Raw genomic sequence first — 20,389 nt, forward strand, 5'->3', positions numbered from 1 at the left:
TTTCTATGGTCACGTTTGTTGGAGTAGTATAGAAGCCAAATAGATCTGAACTCCAATAGGCAGCATCTCGGTCGCAATCGTCTGTGTCACGTTTTCTAGTAAGATAGACCGGTTCGATTTCAGTGGGACAGTTTTCATCGTAACGCTTCAAAAGTTCGATCTGGGTAGGGGGGGGGTCATCACATTGGTTATAGGTATCACAAGGAGTGTTATAGTAAATCGAAAGATCCGTCTGACCACTAACAGAGCCTAATTTTTTCGTATTTGCGTATCCAGAAGCCATATATGTAGGATCAGTGTATGTGGATTCGTCACCTAATGCATACTCGTAAAAGTTGATATTCATCCCGTTTTTCCTCTCATTCGTTGGCAAACACGCTTCTGTATTAGCGGATGCTGCATCAGTAAGCGCCAGGAAGGCTAAGGCCGCCGAGAATAAATAATTATGGATAGACATTTTGGAGGCGTTATCGGATATAGATTTCCTGTAGACTACAAGCTTCAAAATGCATTCTAGACTATTGTATTGGCTATAAAAACTGCTCTTATATATTAAGAATTTTTGAGTAGGTCATATCTTGTACAACCGACGATTGTTTCTGAGGGTATTAGGGAAAATAAGGTTCTATTTTCACAATGAAAAAAACTTCAAGAGGAGATTGTAACTACGGGCATTCAATCGCTATAAAATCCGGTAACATGGGGTCCGATGTAAAATCACTGCCAAGCATGCTAGCGCTGCAAAAAAAAAAATGCTACAGTGATGGCATGTATTTCCGGATCTGGTCAAAAAAGAAGAAAAAAAAGGAAATAGACGTCATCCTAATCTCTAATAAACCCACTAGGAAGTAAATTAAGTTTCTATGCTTCAGATTTAAAGATTTATACAACACTTCCGCGGAAGAGCATCGGTTACTTCCCCTCTTGCGCGCCGGGAAACAGTGATGCAATGCAATTTATATCGGAGGGTCTCAACTGAAAAAAAGGAAAAAACAGTTGCAATTCTATGAAAAATATTCTAGAATTTTTCGGCCTGCAGGCTTTTAACGCGAAGGAAGAAAAGTTATTTATCCCTAATGTCAAATAAGGTTTTCTAACTGTGGTGTGGTATAAAAAAAAGAAAAGCTGCTAGAAATGATCGTAGAAAAAACAAAATTGGCATCGGATAAAAATAAAAAAGTTAACCCTAAAAGCAATTGAATTTGCTACTGCGATGTACCCTTTTGAAGAGAGTGCCGATTTGATTGGAAAAGCTTTTCTCGAAACGGTGCCTTCGTAATGTTATCAGGTGCATGAGCGAGTAAATATTGCCGCGATGGTTCGGACCCCCACCCTGGACCGTTATTTTAAAAGTGAAAGTGAAAAGAGTTCCACTGCGCATCTTTCCTTACTGCTGACAATTTTGAGATGCATAGCTGGAAATCTATTCGACCTGAAATTTTTGTTTGCCGATAGTACTGCGCCTCAATATAAGGTCGTAGAGCACCTGCAGATCTAGATCACGCATTTTTGAAAAACGTAGGTGTTTTGGGATGTATCATTAACTTCGTTGATTACCAACTCACCAATACCGTAGCAGATAATTCCCACTTCAATGAGGGAATTATAAATATGTATATTATTTTACTTTCGTTTAGTATCCTCTTTTTACCAAGTTTGCCTGTACGGAGTATAGAAGCCCCTACCAAGAATCTGATATGATACATGGAAAGAGTGATATGGAGTATGGTATGATATATGATATTATAGAGAGAGTGTGAAAACAATAATACTGCGTCTGTGATGTTATTAAGAGACCGTAGCTTCGAATGATCTCCTTTACCTCATCGTCGAGCCACGTTGTCATTAAGTTAGCTTTTGTATCTGTTTTTTTTGGCTTTCAACAGTAAATCATAAATACGTTTTCTTCTGTGTATGTCAAGGTTTCTAGGAGGGGAATCCATACCCTTTTTGGAATTTTACGAAAACTCTATTGGACCCTGAGATTTAAAGTATTTGACCACAATGCTAATTCCTAGCTGATGCTTAGCTAATGGCTAGCAACCTAAATTTTGAAGATTGTTGGACCATTCAAAAAGCACTATAGTGGTCTTTACTTAAGAGACCAGCTCAGATAAACCCAAATTATCTACAGTTCCGTCTAACGTTGAATACCTCATGACGGTTCGCCTTTTTAACGTTGTGAAAATAAGTGCAACTTTCAGTAGGCTTGTCATTTTTTAGTAGTGTCTAGTGAATCATTGAAATGAAAAAGGTCGTCATCTTGTAATTTACAAAGACTCGAGAAGCACTGAAAGCGAAAACTTGTGTTTGAAAAATGCAGATTAAGGAAATTTCATTTTGAAACCGGATAAGGTAATCTACTGGACTAGTATAACCAAGCTTCTGTTCGGCAACCATCTTATAATGCATATATAGGTAGGCGATGAATACTCGTATAAGTGTACTAAAAAAATTACTGTTTTATTGCTTATTCAAAAAAACATGAGAGCTGAAATAAGGATAAGGAGCGATACTCTTGAAAAAATCGGAAACGCAACAAATGCTCAATTCACTCTTCTTTTCACCAAATGCATGGCAATGCTATTGCTGTGGCGAGATCACATTTTTTTCAAATCTTTTGACTTTTAAAATGTATACCTACACTTGGTAATAAAGGATAACGATAAAGGAAAATGGGCAAAATGTTACAAGCGTTCTCACAAATGGACGATGGTTAAAAGAGCCTGCATTGAAGGATAACGATATTATTGAAGCCTTATATACACTATAAAATAATTGCTAATAATAATATAAGAGGATTTTGGTGTGGGTTGGCGAGCCACCAAATTATCGCTACTGGCCTCGCATTAGTTCAAAAGACTCTGACTCTCTATAGGAACGTTTTAACTTGAGTCCTGTTTATAACTGCCATGTCTATCTATCCATTGTTTCTCACATGCAGGAATTGTGAGCCGGAGTAATGATTTAACCAGGCTTTGTTTGTACTTACTTGCATTAATATGTACTGAAACTTACACGTACTACACCTTGATACTCTATTTATTACCGCTCTTCTATAATATCGCCCTACTCAACCGCAGCTGAGGTGGCATCTGGTTACAACTGAACTCTTCTTCTTGGCGCGTACTCACCGAAAAAGCAAACGATTGCCTTCATTTCCTGCGCGCTCACCTAAGAATCTTAGATCTATGAATTATATATCATTACATGAACTTTTCTCCCAGTTAAATACACAACACAGCACTACCAATCTACACCTATCTTTTTGGATGTTTTCAATCATATTTTATCATGTGTATTTACTGTTAGACCGTTTTGCCTTTTAAATTTCTGAAGCGTAGAAGGCTTAAGAAACTACAACTAGAGTGCGATAAAATCTGCCGTCATTCCTGATCGCATGTTTCTCAAAAGGAAAAACTGTTATACCGAATACTTACTAAACTTTCTCCTTGTGTCACAAATAGATACAAAATTATAAACCAATCATGTCAGGCCTAGTTCTACCAAAATTTGGTCACTTGCCTCAGCCCACATAAATCATATTACCTATTTGCTAACACAATTTCACTGAAGTGACAATAATAATATTTATCTATACGAAATGATTGGCAACCTGCACCCCCACATAACTGAAAATCCGGATCAATGAAAAGTCTCACAATTGCCAATGATGTGGATAAACTTCTTTTTTGACTGAGGTCCAGCAGTTATTGAGCCACAATCTAAAAATGGACCTATGTCTACTCCCTTCTCCTCAAAAGTATGTCCGTAACGAATGTACTTATAATCGAGGCAGATTTTTATTAATTTCAACGCTCCCGTTAGTAGCACCTCCTTAATCGAAAATTTAGAATGGACAGCGAAATATTCAATCAAAAATAGGTAAGAAGGATGAGAAGTACGCAAAATAACCATGTTGGTACCAAGACTGCCTCTGCAAATTTTTTTTCAATCTACACCTTTCTTAAAAGCTGGTTAAGTCGGGAAAAATTCCAAGCAGCCTATCAAGGTCAATTGCCAATAATTGATTTAAGGCTTCATTGTCACAATTCATGAAATCGACTTCATTTTGTAAAGGATCAACGTTGCCACTAAAGCTTCTCGAAAAATCATGTTCGGAGATAAGTTTTTCCAAGTCTTCTAAGATATCTAGATTAAGACTTGCTAAGGTTTGCGGATTACTTAGCTTTGATTCAACAAAAAACGACTTGTTTCTCCCCAACCCCCATTTCAAGCCCACAATCTTATGAATTCTCTGATACTTTTCATTCAAATTAGTGCTGTTCTTCCAGTAGTCGGATATAAGTGAAGACAGTGCGTCGGTATCCACCAAATAAATGATATATCTGAATATAGATACTGATATAAATGAACCGAGGTAATCGTTTTCCAATTTTGAGGTAACAATTTCGATCAACAATTTCATGTGGAAGGACATTAGCTTGATCATTCTTTTTATAACCTGAATAACTCTTCCGTTTCTATCATTCTCCATTCCCATGACTATAGACGGTTGGCTACATGTGTCTTTCTTGAAAAATAATTTTACGAGTAAAGTGGCTTGGAATGCAAATAATCTCAGTATTGAGCATCGAACAACCGTTTGGGTAACAAACCCATAAGGTTCTCGTAAATGAGCCAAATTCCCGTTGAAATATTCCGAAATTAATTTCATTAACGTCAAATAATCTTGCATAGCGGTAAAAGTGAAACGGTGATAATATGGTTCATACTCTAAAGGGTTTTTGAAGTAATTTTTCTCAAAATACAACGCCAAGCTGTGGTAGACATTCATTGTAGAAGTATAGCCTATTACATTAGCCATAAAGGTCTCGTTTTCTTCAAAAGTACTAAAATCAAATGGTACAGAACTTGCAAACAAGGATGGAATGCTAATGTGCAAGCTTTTTAGTATTGGTTCTTCCAAAGAGTTCAAAATAATTGGAAATTTTTGATTTAAAAAATCCTTTGTATTGTTGATGTTATCCAATATTTCCTTCAAATACGAAGTACCATTTATGGGGGTGCAAGAAGTTAATAGAACTTGTAAAGACAAGTGAAAATGATAAACGTTCTCTGATGTAGCCATCAATGATAAATCTAAATTATTAGTAAAATTGTAGTTTTTTTCAAATAGTTCAGGTAACGATTCATCGCCTTTAATAAAAGAGCGCAGATATTCTAAACTCAATATATCAGAATCCCCTTCCGGGGTTGATATTTGAAACTTTAAAAACTGCACACCAAGCCATAGTTTTCTTCTTAAATTGAAAAGTCTTGGATAATCATCCCTTTCGCTAATGTATCTTGTATATTGAAAGGGTTCTTCGTGTAAACCTAGTTTTATGGCCAAATCGTTGAGGAACTTTAGATTCAATAAGTCACCATGGGTGGGATACATGTCAATTTGATCGGGATTTAAGTACCTTAATACGAAAAAATACAGCAAACAGCAAAACGTGTATTCATTGATGTATTGAAAGACGTTCATCAAAGAAATAAATTTATGAGCGAGCAATGCCAAACTATTTGATTTCACATAAGAAGACTCTTTAAAGGGAGTGTTGGCCGTTAAAGTCAAGCGTCTGTGAGAAAGGGCCAGTATAATGGTTAGCAGTGTGATTGTTTCCAGATTTCTTCTGGAGTCCTTAGCGGTTAGCACGATGTTGTAGCCGTTGAAGTCGTTGAGCTGTAAGCATTCCTTCAAGTTCTCTTCAAATAATGATATTTCCAAGAACGGATATACCGGATAGATTGTCTTGTAAAAGTCCATTACTAAAGTGTCAACCTCATGTCTACTAAGCAGATATTGGGAAAGCTCTTGTAAAAGAATGTTTATGGAGATTTTTTCGTTACATTCTTGAGGATTCATTTGTTCATAGTCATACGTGTTATATAGGAAATCTATTGGAGGCGATAATTTAGTTGTTTTGGAAGCGTTATCAACAAACTTCAGTACGGCTTTATCAACGAAAAACAAAGGTCCAATATCATTGATTGGTAAGCTCAGTTCTCTTCTTTTGCCGTTAGTAGGGGCATTTTCACGATGATTTTCAACATCAATCAGTATTTTACCGTGTATGCAAGTGGCTAAAGCCTTAGCAAATAAATCTTGTTGAATGATGTTATGACCAGCAAATGGGTTATCAATAATGGTGATGTTGTTCATTACTACAAGCTTGTCATGGACATTCCATAGCTTCATGGCAAAGTTTTTCATTTTCCAGTCCTTGGTTCTTGAAGTTAGGGTAGATGTAGAAGAGGCGCCTGTGGACATCGATGTTGGAGTAATACCCGTGAGGTCGCCGTATGGATTATTAGTGATTGGGGGAGATATGTTCGTTTTACCTGGTTCCATTTCATAGGTGCAAACCGATGAAGAAGCCTTACATTTCGAGCATGCAGGCCAAAGTTTGTCGCATTTTATCTTTCTTTGTTTACACCGCAAGCAAACAAACGATGGTTTTGCGTTCTTTCGTAATGCAGGGTTCATCTTCTATACAACTTTGTTGTACCTGCCATGAGATCTTTATAGTGGGGGAGGATTATCTCTCTTCGCTGTTTCTCTCAATCTTTCCACCTCATCATTGCCTTTAGAGAAAAAAAAAGTGAACAGTGCATGTTCAAGCAGCTTACGTAAAAAGACGAAAATCAATCGCCAAAAAAAAAAGTCACTAATTGTGAAAGCTGATACCGATTATGATATGCAATATTAAACTAGATTATATTGGATAGAAATCCATTAAGAAAATTATAGATGCTGTAAGAAGTTGGTCTTATTCCTTCTTTTGACCTGCAGCCTTTTCGGCATTAACGTAGGTAGTGTAGTCTAAGAATTGCAGTAATTGCCAAACAGACCAAGCCAAGAAGGCACCCAATATTGGGCCGATCCAATAGATCCAGTGGTAGGTGGGGAAATATCTAGCAGCGACGGCGGCACCCAAAGATCTTGCAGGGTTGACACCGGTACCAGTGTAGCCGGTCAAGGCAACATGGACAATGAATAGAGAAATACCGATGGGAAGAGCGGCCATGAAGTTGGTTTCACGCTTTTCCACAGCAGTCATCAAAACGGTCAAACACAAGGCAGCAGTGCCGAACATTTCTAGAAACAAGCCTCTAGATCTGGAGCAGCCCAGGCCTAAAGAATTGGCGAAAAGAACCTTACCAGGAGTCATAGCGCTAGCCGCACCACCGGCAGCCATCCCGGCGATGATTTGCGAGAACCACATCACCACACATCTGGTGGGAGAGATAGTTCTAGCCAAACATAGGGAAAGCGACACAGCAGGATTCAAGGCACCACCGGAGACACCAGCGAAGCACCAGATGGAAAACATAACGGAGAACCCGAAACCAATGGCAATCATGATCAATTGACCCGGATGCGAACCGTCCGGCTGCGCAGTCAGTGCGACGTCATGGTTGGCAACATTGCAGATAACATAAGCGCACCATAAAAACATAAAAGTCCCACAAAACTCACCTACAGCAGCGATGGTGTGGTTTCTGAAAGTGTCCTTGTCGATCCTGAAATGGGAATGCTTCGATTCCGGCTGCTCAGGCGGAACGTAAACATTGTCCACACCGGTTGGATCCAGGTGTGAAATGTTTTTTTCGACGTCGTTATTGGAGTGATCTGAGGACATTGTGCGGCAAGCTAACGTTTTCTTTGAATAATATAAACAAGAGATCTTAGCAAGAGTTTGAACACGCTCCATCGAGGGACCCAAACCCAGTACTTTTATACTCCAAGAACAAAAAGAGGGCTGGAATAGATCTACGATAAAAAAAACACTCGAGAGAATGAGAGGAGCATGCTACTTAATTCATGAAAACCCTTATCCTTCATGGACAAATGAATTTCTTTTTTCTTTGGTCAATCCTTTAGTTTTTCTGATTTGCTTTTAGTAGTCATTTAATTGACAAATATGAGACTATAAAATGCATCTAGAAGGTTTGAGAGGGGAAAATCCGTTATGGCGGTGCCAATTCCCGGAAAAAACTCCCCTGCGACGTTAAAACCAGGCAGCTCAGTCGTTTCGACCGCAATAAAGAAGTCGCAGCAATGCGCGCGCATTCCGGATTGGTAGTTTAATGAAAATAATATTTTTGTTTGCTAAGCAGCGGAGGTGCAGCAACTGTAGAGAAAACTCTGCAGAAAGTTTAGAATGGTGCTTAATACATGAAAATGTCCTTGGCCGGACCTCGGGCCGAGGACGGGCGGGAAGAGGAGGCGCTGCTATCCAGAGAAAGATTGCAGTGCAAGGGCCTGTACTTCACGCTTTTCAAGGACATTGTCCCCCCGAGTCGAAAACGCCGTGGAAAACGCGGGAGTCTCGGAAGTTGTCGCTCGAACGGGTATTAGAGTTTTATGCTGGGCAGTAAATGATACTGGCGCCGTTTGTAAGTTGCGCTAGTAATAGCAATAGCAAGGGCAGGGCAAGTGCAGGATTGGGTACGAGAATACGGTTTGGTTAGACGGGTTTATTTTTTAGGTTGAAACGGAATCAATGAGAAGGATAAAGAAGGTTACTGGCGGCTGCGGCAGTTGTTTGGAGTAAACGAAAGGTTTTTATAACGGTAGGTATATATATATATATATATATATATATATATATACATACATATATACATATGCATATATAAATTTATATGTATATATATATATTTATATTTATATTTAGAAAAAGAGGGTAAGGAAGAAGTGGGGGTTTTACCAGCACTGGTATTCTTCAAAGTACTCGATAATCCTTCCAGGGTGGTCGATGACTGTTCGGGAAACGGTGTTTCTTACGTCGTCGACCAAGGCGGGCGGGCCGCAGCATACGATTGCTACGGAGTCCGCTGGACTCCCGTTCTTCATTGACTCGTTTATCAGTTCGTGGAAATCGGGCCTTGTGTGCCTGATGTGTACAAAACTTGTTAGTTCTGTCATTATATCATCAAGATTGATTAGTTGGTCGTGGGCGGTTGGTCCCTTTGCGGCAGGTGGTTTCTGGGTTAGAAAAACCTGCACGTTGAGATTTGCTTGATTTTGCTTTAGTTTTAGGATTTCGGACTTGTAGCCGTTTAGAAACGAGACATTCTTGATTGCTATGATTAATTGTATGCTTGGCTTGGCTGGGTTTTGAGAGAGTTTGATGGCGTGGTCCAACGGACCAGGTAAGCCTGTGCCGCCGCTTAATAACAGCAAATGGTCGAACCTGTTGAGTTTGTAGTTGCTGGGTCCATATGGCCCTTCGATGGCTACTCGGAGCTGTAGCTTGCCGTTCAGCGATTTCAAGATCTGGTTATATATGACCCTGGTAAGCCCGTTTTTCGGTTTAATCACTATAACACACTTGTCCCCTTCATCTATAATGGTGAATGGATGACATTGCCAGAACACCAGAGGATGCAAAAAATAGAGGAAACAATACTGGCCTGGCTTGGATTGCCATTTGCTGTTATGCTTTGGTATGATAACTTTGAACATTTCCTCGTGTGGGTTCTTGCTAGTGTTCAAGTTGATTAGAGTGGCCCTTGGGAATCCGAAATGCAGAATGTTCCAAACCCGGAACACTTTCTCCAGCCCCCATATGATTAGTGATATCACAATCCATTCTTTCCAACCGTTGAATATCGTGACGTGCTTCCAACAGCAGTAAAAGAACAAAATAGCCAACAGTATGTGCGTATAAAGGAAAAACTCGTAGTGCTTTTTCCTTACCATTCCTAATGACAGAACCAGTAAAACACAAAGCGTTGTTGTGGATGCAATGCCGAATTTCCAGTACAATTCCTTGCTGCTTATGGAATAGTTGTGGTTGGCCAACGCGTACAATGAATATGAAAGAGAATGCACCATTGCGTTGAGAACCATGATTCTGCCGATCCATTTATGGAAACTAATGAATGAATTAAACTTAAGTCCGGTTAAAAATTCCAAAAAACTATTTCTTGCTGTGAAAATGATGATTAGAGGAAATTGTGTAAACGCTATTATCCCGGATCTATCAGCCAGTAATCTCATAAATTGCGACAGGTGGCTCTTGAAAATAAGATTATAGGGATCTATAATGTAATCTATGGACAAGAATATCATGTTAGCTAACGTGTAACCAATAATGATCCATGATTCCAAGGAGTTGGGCATCAACCCACTAAAGATCTCAAAATTAAGGAACTTAAAATGGTTAGCATGTTTCCCAATCAAAAACGTAGGCAATACGCAATGGCCACGAATGAGATTGATGATACGGCATCTAAACAGCACTCGATTGAGCCCATTGTAATGGCTCATGTGGAAAAATACTGCTATCACTCCTACTATAACGAAATAGTAACTCAAGTACGCGCCGTAAACGCTACTGATATCTGAATTGTAAGTATTGGCATGGAAAGCCAGTACCCATTTAGATCTAGTCTTGAAATCGGCCCAAACCGACGTCGATAGGCATTCAGTAGAGTTATAATGCTTTATGGCGTGGGCAGAAGCGTTATTTAGGGAGAAATAGTATTGTTCCAACGAAATATTGCTAAAGCGCTTATCCACAAACGAACACATCTTTCTTACATTGCCCAAACTCTTCTCGAAACTTGCATTGACCGTTGGAACAGCATGATCTGTGAGCGAATTAAAGATACAAAGAGACCAAGTATCGAATGCTGGTGGGTAAAAGCATGTGGTGGAGCAGAATCCTGGCACAAGAGAACTATCGAACGACCATTTTAGAGTGTTGATATACGATGCGCATGCCAGCACAGCGTTGTATTCTATTTGATCTCGTTTTTCAGTGCGTGGTATCTTTATATCGAAAGCGCTTGCTAACGACAGCAACCATGTTAGAAGCAGAAGCAGCCTTTGCATTTTTTATGAGTCACGGTTGCCATGGTTCATACTGGATGCAAATAGAACAGGAAAACGGCAGTGGTACGCTCGAGGGTTTTGTGCTCTCTTATGATCTACACCTCTGGATTTTCCATTTTGAAATGAAAGATCTGAAATATGGGTGCAAAAACTATTCTGCCTGACCGAGGTGTACGGAACCTTGTGGAAAGTATATTTACATATATCGTGGCTAAGAGAAAAATATTATTATAATTCTATACATGTATTGTGTATATATTCGTCGAAGCTATATATAGAGATACACTTTCAATTTTTTTTGGAGATTGTTGTCATTTTTAGAATCGTTTGCTTTAATGGGAACCAGCACCTCTGCTGACTCTTTCCAAAACGGAATCATAAGAGACTTCAGAGAAGTCAGTACCTTGGACATCGGTGGAGACACCGTTCAAAGCTCTTCTTAAGGCATCCTTGGAGGAGGCGTAAACCATCTTGGCTCTGACTGGAGCGGTATCTGGAGACCAGGTGAAGAAAACAATCTTGGATCTTTTACCCTCGTTACCGTTGATTTCGTATTCGAAATCGTAGATGGCATACAGACAGTCGTTTTCTGGTAGTTTTTCCAAAAAGGAGTCGTACGAAGGGTCATTAGAAGTTTCCCTAACGACAATTTCGGTTTTGGCATCGTTCAACCCGAATAAAATAAACGTGTACTTCTTACCCAACTTCAAGTCATTGAAAGCGGCAAGGGATTCATCAGCAACAGCAACACTATACAGAAGGTGTACAGTCGCAGTCTTCCAGCTTTCTTATAACTTTCTTCCTCCCTACATTCTTTCCACGGTTACATGATAAAAAGGGAGGACAGAAAGTGCGTAAGATAGCGAGACGAAACGCGACCAGGTCAATTAGTTAGTAATTGGCAGTTTTCATAATGTTGTGATATAAAAACGTAACATACCCAGATCTAGACATCTTTGTTTTGTTAGTTTTTTTGTTTGACAACTTTATCTAGCTTCAAACTTAATGTAAATGCTAACTAGTCTTTTCTTGTTTTCTCTTTTTTCTCTTCCAAATTTTGTCGCCTAACAGGGGCGGCATCACCCGCATTGGTGAAATACTTACCCGGTTTAATGAAAACAATAGTAATAATGACGCTTTAATAGCTATAGTTATCGGCAAGCCTATTAGTGCTTTGATTTGAGCTTTGTGACAGTGGAAGAGTATTCCCTTGGTGAGTTTAATGTCCAACTCGGTCGTCGAATCTTTGGAGGATAGATGTTATCGATTAGAGGCGCTTTTAGGCAGCGGGTATAGCAATAATTCCGATGTTTCGGTGCAATTGAGTAGATTGTACGTCCAACTGCACGATTTATACTGTCAGGGTCAAAAGTACTCTCAAAGCCTGTTGCAACTCTTGGATGTGTTTATAGCTCAAAATACGGGGAGTACAGGTACTCCTGATGATATCCGTATATTCACTAGCTGTTATGATGAGATCTATAGTTTATACACTAAATTTGATCAACTGAATGATCAATATGTGGAGTTTTGTCAAACACGCGAAAATTCATTGGATCAGATTCCCTTTAAAGATGCCAAAATCCAGACCCGGTGTCTAAAGGAATTACCTGGCCTGGTGAACAATTGCAATGTAATGATTGTGAGATCAATGGCAATCTTAAATCGTTTTCTTGATTGGAATATCGAAGTTAATGAATTTTTCCAATTTCAAAAGAAAAAATTATTACATTTACAAAAGATGATTGACAATAAGTAAGTATATACACATGTTTATAGATATATATATATATACCCTGTTGTTGATATTTTTTTATTTCGATCAGTCTTTCTTAGAGTTCAGTTTCTCTACAAAGGCCTTTTTAGCTGATTCCACTAAAATCTCCAGTTCTCCACTATGTTCACACATACTGTAAAAAATACTTTGTTTATTTAGCAATAACGAATATGGATGATCATATTCTTTAACTTCACCAGCGTCCATAACCAAGATCTTGTCATAATCAATGACAGATCTTAGTCTATGTGCGATAGTTAATATTGTGCTTCCTTGGAACTCCTTCCTTATGGTTTCTTGAATCTTTGCGTCTGAACTATAATCAATGGAAGCTGTAGCCTCATCTAGTAAGATGATCTTTGGACTTCTTAGCAAAGATCTCGCAAGACACATCAATTGACGTTGTCCTTGTGACAAGTTGGACCCACCTTCACTAACCTCACTTTCCAAATCCAAAAATTTATTAACATTTTCTGAGTCGGCTGATGAGGTATCATTGGTCACCTCTCTTTCGGTTCCCTGTTGTAATTGTTCTTCGCTGACTAGATTAACACGTTTTAGAGCCTCAAAGATCTTTTGGTTACTGAATTCATTATATGGATCTAAATTGGACTTGATTGTCCCTGAAAACAAAGTTGGATCTTGTGGAATAATAGTTATAGAACGACGCAATCTTTGCAAATCAACACCAGAAATATCGATATTATCGATCTTAATATGGCCCGTGTCGGGTTCCAGGAATCTAAACAAAGCCGTAATGATTGTGGATTTACCAGCACCTGTTCTGCCAACAATACCAACCTTAGACTGGGCGTCAACAGAAAATGAAACATTTTTAATCACTCTAGGTAAGTTTGGTGCATAACGTAACGACAGATCATTGACTTCGATTTTACCGTCTTGTGGCCATTGTGGTGGTGGCACTTCTTTGTGTTGATTGTATGGTTCTTGCTCAATTTCCATATACTCTTTCACTCTTTCAACGGAGTTCATATTCATCTCTACTTCAGAATACAGTCTCACTAACCATAAGGCACCTTCAGTAAAGGAGATTGCATATGTCAGCGATATACCAGCCATACCAGAGTCTAGATGATCGATATTGAATAATATAAACAACCCAGCGCCAAAGATGACCAAAGACCCAATCATATCTATTCTGAAGGCCAACCAACGATTAGCGACCCACAAATAAAAGAACGGTTTGTTGTTTTCATCAATTTTTTGTAAGTTCTCTTGCATAAATCTTCCTTCATCACCGAATGMACGAATTGTTGTGACACCAACAAGAGTTTCTGAGAAGTGTTGATAAATGGGTGATCTAGAGATAGCCTCATACCTCTTCAATTCACGAGAGCCTGCCATGTAAAAGTACCCAATAAAGTAATACATTATTGAGACAACAATCGCAACAGACAAGAATTGTGGAGTGATAAATGTGATTAATATGACTGTAGACAGACATTCAATAAGCGAATAGAAGGCACCTTGGATATAAGGTGTCAATTCTTGATCAACAGCCTCGATATCCTTGGAAAATCTGTTCATAATTCTACCAGTTGGGGTAGCATCGAAAAACCTTAATTTTGAATGTAACACCTTGTTTAGTATCATGTTGAAAATTTTTCTTGATGCATTGATACCAGCAACAAAATTTAGAATAGTCTTACCGGCTCCCAATAACGATTGGGCTAAACCAATGATCAAATACAAAATGAGATAATACATTGTAGAGTGTTTACCAGTGGGCTCGCTTCCATTTGACATTATGCCTACCTGAAATGAGCCTCTCCAGTCTAGCAGATGGCTGGCATCCTTGGAGATAAAGGCGATAGCGCGTTGAGCCATAGGAACAATCTTAGCAATAACATTGTGGGATGCCCAGGCACGGACCCACCATGACTGTCCGATATACAAAAGTTGGGAGACTAAGAATAAGGAAGCTAAAAACGCAACGATCTTCCAGCCACCAAAAATTTTCAAATACCATTTATAGACGTCCATACTAACTACACCCTCTTCCTTTGTTTCTTCTTCAATTAATTTGCCATCTTCTGCACGTTCGGCTTCTGTTCTCAAAGGTTTTTGAAGATTTGATACTTCAAATAATGGGGAGTTGTTATTCATGCTAATTGGTAGTTCTTTCGCAACTGGGAGGTTATTTAAGCTGGTGCTACTTTTTGCGGCTAAATTAGCGGAAGAATTTGCTCGCGATAAAATACTGCTTTTTACTAACTCGTCTTCGCCGAATAGACCTTTCTGTAACATGTCTATTGGGTCACCTTGGTCTTTAACTCTACCGTCTTCCAGTAATACAACTAGCTCGGCATTTCTAAGTGTCAATGCAATGTTGTGAGAAACCAAAATACATGTTCTATCTTCCATTAGTGGGCCAGTAATACAATTATCGTAAATCCATGAAGCAGTGTGAGAATCAACTGCACTTAAGCAATCATCCAAAAGAACATGTCTTGCGTTGGAATACAAGGCTCTGGCAAGAGAAACTCTTTGCTTTTGACCACCAGATAGAGTAATACCTTTCTCACCAATTTCTGTCAAGTCACCAGCTTTCAAAATTTCGAAGTCACGCTTCAATCCACATGCTTCAATAACGGCTTTATATCTTGTCTCATTAAATTGACTATTGAATAGAATGTTGCTTTTTACAGTATCATTTAGCAACCAGGCAGCTTGTGAACAGTAAGCAATAGAATTGGTTGTTCCATTTGCTTCCACGACTAATTCTTGCCTTGGGTCTAAAGCAGGAACAACAACCTTACCATTTAGTAGATACATTTCTCCCAGTAGTGCCATCAATAGAGATGTTTTACCAGAACCAGTAGGGCCGATAACAACATTCAGTTTACCGGTTTTGAATTCAATGTTTAAGTCCTTCAATTTGAAATCCTGATTATCCTTATCCCAAGAAATAGTGGAGTTTTCAAAAGCAAACCTTTTCCCATTAGGATCTATAGTCAACTGATCGTACTTCGCTGTATCCTTTTCGTTCAAGAAATCTTGGACTCTATCTAATGAGACCTTTGATTGGACGACAAAACTTAACATATCAGACAAACGGTCCAATGGATCTCTCAAAAGTGTGAATAGAGAAAGTGCGGTGAAAGCAACTGGAGTAGTTAATACCTCGCCTTGAACGTAAATATAGTAAGCGAATGAAGCAGCTGTTACGATAGTTGGGGTAACAAACCAAACAAAAGAACTAATTGACCAAACAATGGATCTCATTAATAGCAAAGACAACTCATTTTCCCTGATAGCTTTAATATCATTTTCAAAATTTTCTTCCCATGAAAAATATTTGATGATTCTTATGGCTTGGAATGCTTCGTTTAATCTTTGAATACGGTTATCGGTAACGGCTAAATTCTTCTTTTGCAAATCACCTATGTACTTGGCGAGCTTGTAATTTAATGGGAGCATGGCCACAATGATCAAGACACCCAAGATTGCAGCAAGACCTAATAGACGGTATAATAATACAAGGGCTACAATAGTCATAACGAAAGCCTCCAAAAATGAGTGTAAGTATCCGCAAATTTCGGAGACTTTAAAAGCGTCAATAGCCATCAAATTAATAATTGCCCCAAGATTGGCGGAAGAAGTGGATTCTTCATCACCGTTGATACTTTTTTGGTCATTAATTGCTTGCGGATCTTCAGCTGCAGGTTTGGTCTTGTTGGTAGAAATTTTTCTTCTCAAAGCCTTCGTGTAGATTTCAGAAATAATGATACTTTTCATTCTGATACAAACTCTTCTACCAAAGAATAAAGCTTGTGCTTGGCAAACGGCTACTAAGATTCTACCTACAAACATAATGGTGACGTAAAACCAGGCTAGGTTTGAAGGAGCGGATGATTGATCTTCAACATATTCCAATATTCTCTTTAATAAGACGGTTGGAACGAAAGATAGAACACTGCCTAAAAACGCCCAAAAGCATTGTAGTACCAGATAATTCGAGAAGAAAAAGAAAAGATTCAAGGAAAAAATACGCTTCCTCTTCACCTTATGATCGACGAAGTATCTGAACTTTTTCACAACAAAGAAGGAATAATCCTGCATCATTAACCCCCAAATATCTTTGACTTTGATACTCACATTGTGCGCTTTCCAAACAAAGCCGTCCAACCAGGCCCAGCAGATGAAACCAGCAATAGAAGTTACTGGTTCTGGAGATGGCGTAATCCAGCTATCAGTTTTGTAGATGACGGCGAAATTGTTTCTTATTTTGGCAAAAAAGAGCAATAGGAAAAGTACCAAGTTGATTGATATTTGTGAAATGTAATACTTTCTTAATACAGAAGCATTGATATGATGAATGAAAATTGAACGGAAGGGTAAAATCATAGAGCAGAACAGGATCAAATAGTTTATAAACGACACAGACCATAAATTCCCGGGATATTTGTTTATCAGTTTGAAATTTTGATTGACATTCACTAGACGCAAAGAAACAATGACAAACAATAAACACCATTCCACTAAACCGGTAACAGTACTTCGCTGAGTAAACTCCGAATTGTTGTTGACGTAGTGCAATAGGATGAAAGAATGTATTATAACTTGCGAAAGAACCAAAAGAAATTCCAAGATAATTCTTGACTTTTCAATAAAACCTCTTCTAATCAACTCGGGCTCCCCGTGAGGTTCACCGTTTAATTTAACCGATTTAAGCTTTTCCAGAGAGAAATGTCTATTTTTCAACTCGTCTTTTTTAGTGTTAACGTCAACGTAGTTCGTTGTAGTGGTATTATTGTTTATCAACGGACTGTGTTCGTCTTCGTCGGTGGAAGAATATAAAAGTTCCTCAATTGGGTTTTTTTGTTTCAAATGTAGTACATTGTAATGGTAATAATGTTTCCATATGTTATAAGTTACAAACAACACCGTAAATGTTGCCAGTATTAAGGGAGTATAGTAATTTAAATATTTTATTCTACCGTACTGGGTTACGTCATCGTAAAACCAAAATCGTTGGTCAGGCCTCGTTGAATTGAGTGTGCGTTGCATATTTTCAGTGTTGGTTTGATTTTTCTGTTTCAGTATCCTCTTTTTGGTATCTGGTCCTGAACAGCTTAATCTTAGAAATGTATCTAAAATCAGTGGTGTGTAAAGAATAAAACCGCGAGGTTAACTGATGAAACTATTAAACAAATAAGGCAAAAAGTTGTAATCCCTACAAATTCTGGGGAAGTACAATGTAACAAAAAGATAAATGCGATGTAGTGAAATAAAACAAGGATAAAAGTAACAGGCGGCGTGGATAAATTATGCCTTCTTTTTCCAGTTGTTTTTTTCGGAAAGATCACAGGTGTATGTTATTTGGAGAAGGATTTACTGTATTTAAATAATGCGGGAAAATAGGAAGAGGTCTGGTGTTTAATTGATATGTCTTATCTGAAAATTTTATACACTTTATTAGTCACGGTGTACGTTCTTTACACAAAAAAAAAAAAAAAAAAAAAAAAGGGCAGCAGGATTAAGATGATACGTATGTATGACACATTTTTTTAAAGCAGTAAGGAGTACTGCTAATGGTTCTTCGAGTGCTAGGAAATAAATTGAAGTAATGAATGAGTAATTCTCTCCTCTATAAATTTTATTTTTTTTCCGCGTTATCATCTGCATATTGGTCCTTTCCGTTTTTCTTGGCGGAAGCTACCTTTACCAATAATACCCTACCATTGCTTGTTTTTTGACCTTCGAACTCTTGACATTTCTTTCCAATGTCACATTCCGAGGCCAAGCTGTCAAATCTGATAAAGGCTTCGCCTGTGTGAAATTCGTCGGAAAAGAAGACTTTGTTGGTCTTCAAGTCGACCAATTGCCTTCTTACGAAACTAACATTTTTAGGGGCAACACCAAAAATTTCAGCCAGTTCTTCATTTGTTGACTTCAGTGGAATATTTTTAATGTACAGAGTATGTACGGACAAAGGTTTGGAGCCTGGAACAGTTTTTGCGTTCGTTGTGACTGTCTTGTTATTAGCATTTTCGAAGTTCTTCTCCTCCTTCGTTAAGATGCTTTCAATTACAATTTTCTTATCCCTGAATGTTTTGCCGTTCATTTTTTCTTTCGCTTTTTCCAAATCTACACTTTCTTCGAACTCTATAAATGCAAAGATTCTCAACGGTTTCTTGGGTTGTTTTTTCTTCAGCATATTAACTGTTATCTTACCAAAACTTGGTTCAAACAATTCCCTGAGATCCTGTTTACGGCAGTCTTTGGGAAGATTCCCAACATACAGGGACCTTTTTTCGTCTAAAGCTCTTTTGTGAAATTTCTTCCTGCTTGGGATAACAGTGGATGTTTTTGCCCCGTTGATGTTATAAAAATCTATCTCTTCGATCGACATCGTTTGTTGTTCGTATCTTTTCTTTTTCTATTTACTTTTTTTGGCGTGTGGTAGCTCGCAGTTTCCTATAGTAGTAGTTCAGATACTAAATTGAACAAAGAAGAACAAAGGTGTAGATGGAAAAAGGATGAAATCGATATGTCTGTTGACCTTTATATATGTTTTCGAAAAGACCTCGGCGGCTATTTTATCCGTAAAAGGTGATCTACCAGCATCTCCCCCGCTATTACACATCTTAATAACTGCAATAATAAATCAACTTCGGAATTAAGAGTATAACTGTTGGTTTTTTATTGTGTTGGAAGATTCATACAAAAGAGAATGGGAATTAAATAATTATACAAAATATAGTTATATTATGATGTTCGAAATCCTACATATGAATTTAAGCGGAACTAGAAGTCTTGGTCTTCTTGTCCATCTTGGCTTGAGCCTTGTTACCAAGGACACCACCACCCCAGTGCTTCTTGACTTCGTCGTATTTGTCAGCGAAGTTAGCATCGATGGTGGAAACCAACTTAGCCAAAGCAGCTTCGTCTTCGGCTCTGACTTCAGTCAAAGCAGCGACGGCGGAGGTCTTTTGGTTAACCAAAGTACCTAATCTGGCCTTACCCTTTACGATAGCGTATGGAACACCCATCTTCTTACACAAAGCTGGTAAGAAAACGACCAATTCAATTGGGTCGACATCGTTAGCGATCAAAACCAACTTGGTCTTCTTGTTTTCGATCAAAGAGACAACGTGGTTCAAACCGTACTTGATGGCGAATGGCTTTGGAGAAGCGTCTTGCTTGGATTTACCTTCAGCAATGGCGGCAGCTTCCTTGGTCAATCTTTMCTTCTTTTCAGCAGCAGTTTCTGGTCTGTACTTGTTGAACAACTTGAAGGTTTCAGCAGCAGTGTTTCTGTCCAAAGTGTATTGGAATTGAGCAATGGTTGGAGGAACCTTTAATCTGATAGACAAGATCTTCTTTTGTCTTTGTAGTCTGACATATTCTGGCCATTTGACGTATCTAGACAAGTTTCTCTTTGGTTGGACGGCTTGACCAATACCAAAGTTCTTTGGGGTGGAGTGAGTCAATGGGTTTCTGGTCTTGTTAGACTTGGTGGACTTAGCACCGAATGGAGCTGGAGCAACTTTCTTACCTGGAGCCATCTTTTCTTTTCGATTATCGTGTTCACCTATTTGGAAAAAAGCAAAATAATAACAAACTCCAACATGCGCATCTCTAATAACACTTCAACATTTGCAATGACATTACAGTTATATTGTTATTCCTATGGCTCGAGATGGGGAAAAGTTTCAATGCGTTGCCTCGTACGAGGTGATCAAGCGGCCAGGTACATGCGACTTTTTTTATGCCGAGTCCCGGAAGGTTAA

The 20,389-nt window shown here is 38.6% G+C and overlaps 7 protein-coding genes across 7 annotated transcripts; 1 reads left to right on the forward strand and 6 right to left on the reverse strand.

Moving 5' to 3' along the window:
• Positions 1-3,967: 3,967 nt before the first annotated feature.
• Positions 3,968-6,496, reverse strand: DI49_3483 (uncharacterized protein; the record flags this gene model as incomplete). Its single annotated transcript, XM_018366550.1, has 1 exon — positions 3,968-6,496. The coding sequence occupies one exon, from the start codon at positions 6,494-6,496 to the stop codon at positions 3,968-3,970; it is 2,529 nt and encodes an 842-aa protein (XP_018220389.1).
• Positions 6,497-6,779: 283 nt separating this feature from the next.
• On the reverse strand, positions 6,780-7,724 carry DI49_3484 (aquaporin family protein; the record flags this gene model as incomplete). The annotated part of the gene is made up of 1 exon (XM_018366551.1): positions 6,780-7,724. The coding sequence occupies one exon, from the start codon at positions 7,722-7,724 to the stop codon at positions 6,780-6,782; it is 945 nt and encodes a 314-aa protein (XP_018220390.1).
• A 995-nt stretch (positions 7,725-8,719) lies between these two features.
• On the reverse strand, positions 8,720-10,855 carry FRE6 (putative ferric-chelate reductase; the record flags this gene model as incomplete). Its single annotated transcript, XM_018366552.1, has 1 exon — positions 8,720-10,855. One exon carries the CDS (start codon positions 10,853-10,855, stop codon positions 8,720-8,722), a length of 2,136 nt encoding a protein of 711 aa, XP_018220391.1.
• Positions 10,856-11,187: 332 nt separating this feature from the next.
• Positions 11,188-11,325, reverse strand: COF1 (cofilin; the record flags this gene model as incomplete). The annotated part of the gene is made up of 1 exon (XM_018366553.1): positions 11,188-11,325. One exon carries the CDS (start codon positions 11,323-11,325, stop codon positions 11,188-11,190), a length of 138 nt encoding a protein of 45 aa, XP_018220392.1.
• A 752-nt stretch (positions 11,326-12,077) lies between these two features.
• On the forward strand, positions 12,078-12,614 carry LDB18 (Ldb18p; the record flags this gene model as incomplete). Its single annotated transcript, XM_018366554.1, has 1 exon — positions 12,078-12,614. The coding sequence occupies one exon, from the start codon at positions 12,078-12,080 to the stop codon at positions 12,612-12,614; it is 537 nt and encodes a 178-aa protein (XP_018220393.1).
• A 63-nt stretch (positions 12,615-12,677) lies between these two features.
• YBT1 (bile acid-transporting ATPase YBT1) lies at positions 12,678-17,663 on the reverse strand (the record flags this gene model as incomplete). The annotated part of the gene is made up of 1 exon (XM_018366555.1): positions 12,678-17,663. The coding sequence occupies one exon, from the start codon at positions 17,661-17,663 to the stop codon at positions 12,678-12,680; it is 4,986 nt and encodes a 1,661-aa protein (XP_018220394.1).
• A 1,730-nt stretch (positions 17,664-19,393) lies between these two features.
• On the reverse strand, positions 19,394-20,164 carry RPL8B (60S ribosomal protein eL8; the record flags this gene model as incomplete). Its single annotated transcript, XM_018366556.1, has 1 exon — positions 19,394-20,164. One exon carries the CDS (start codon positions 20,162-20,164, stop codon positions 19,394-19,396), a length of 771 nt encoding a protein of 256 aa, XP_018220395.1.
• Between the last annotated feature and the right edge of the window lie 225 nt (positions 20,165-20,389).

This window comes from Saccharomyces eubayanus, chromosome XII (genome assembly GCF_001298625.1).
Source record: "Saccharomyces eubayanus strain FM1318 chromosome XII, whole genome shotgun sequence".
NCBI lineage: Eukaryota > Fungi > Ascomycota > Saccharomycetes > Saccharomycetales > Saccharomycetaceae > Saccharomyces > Saccharomyces eubayanus.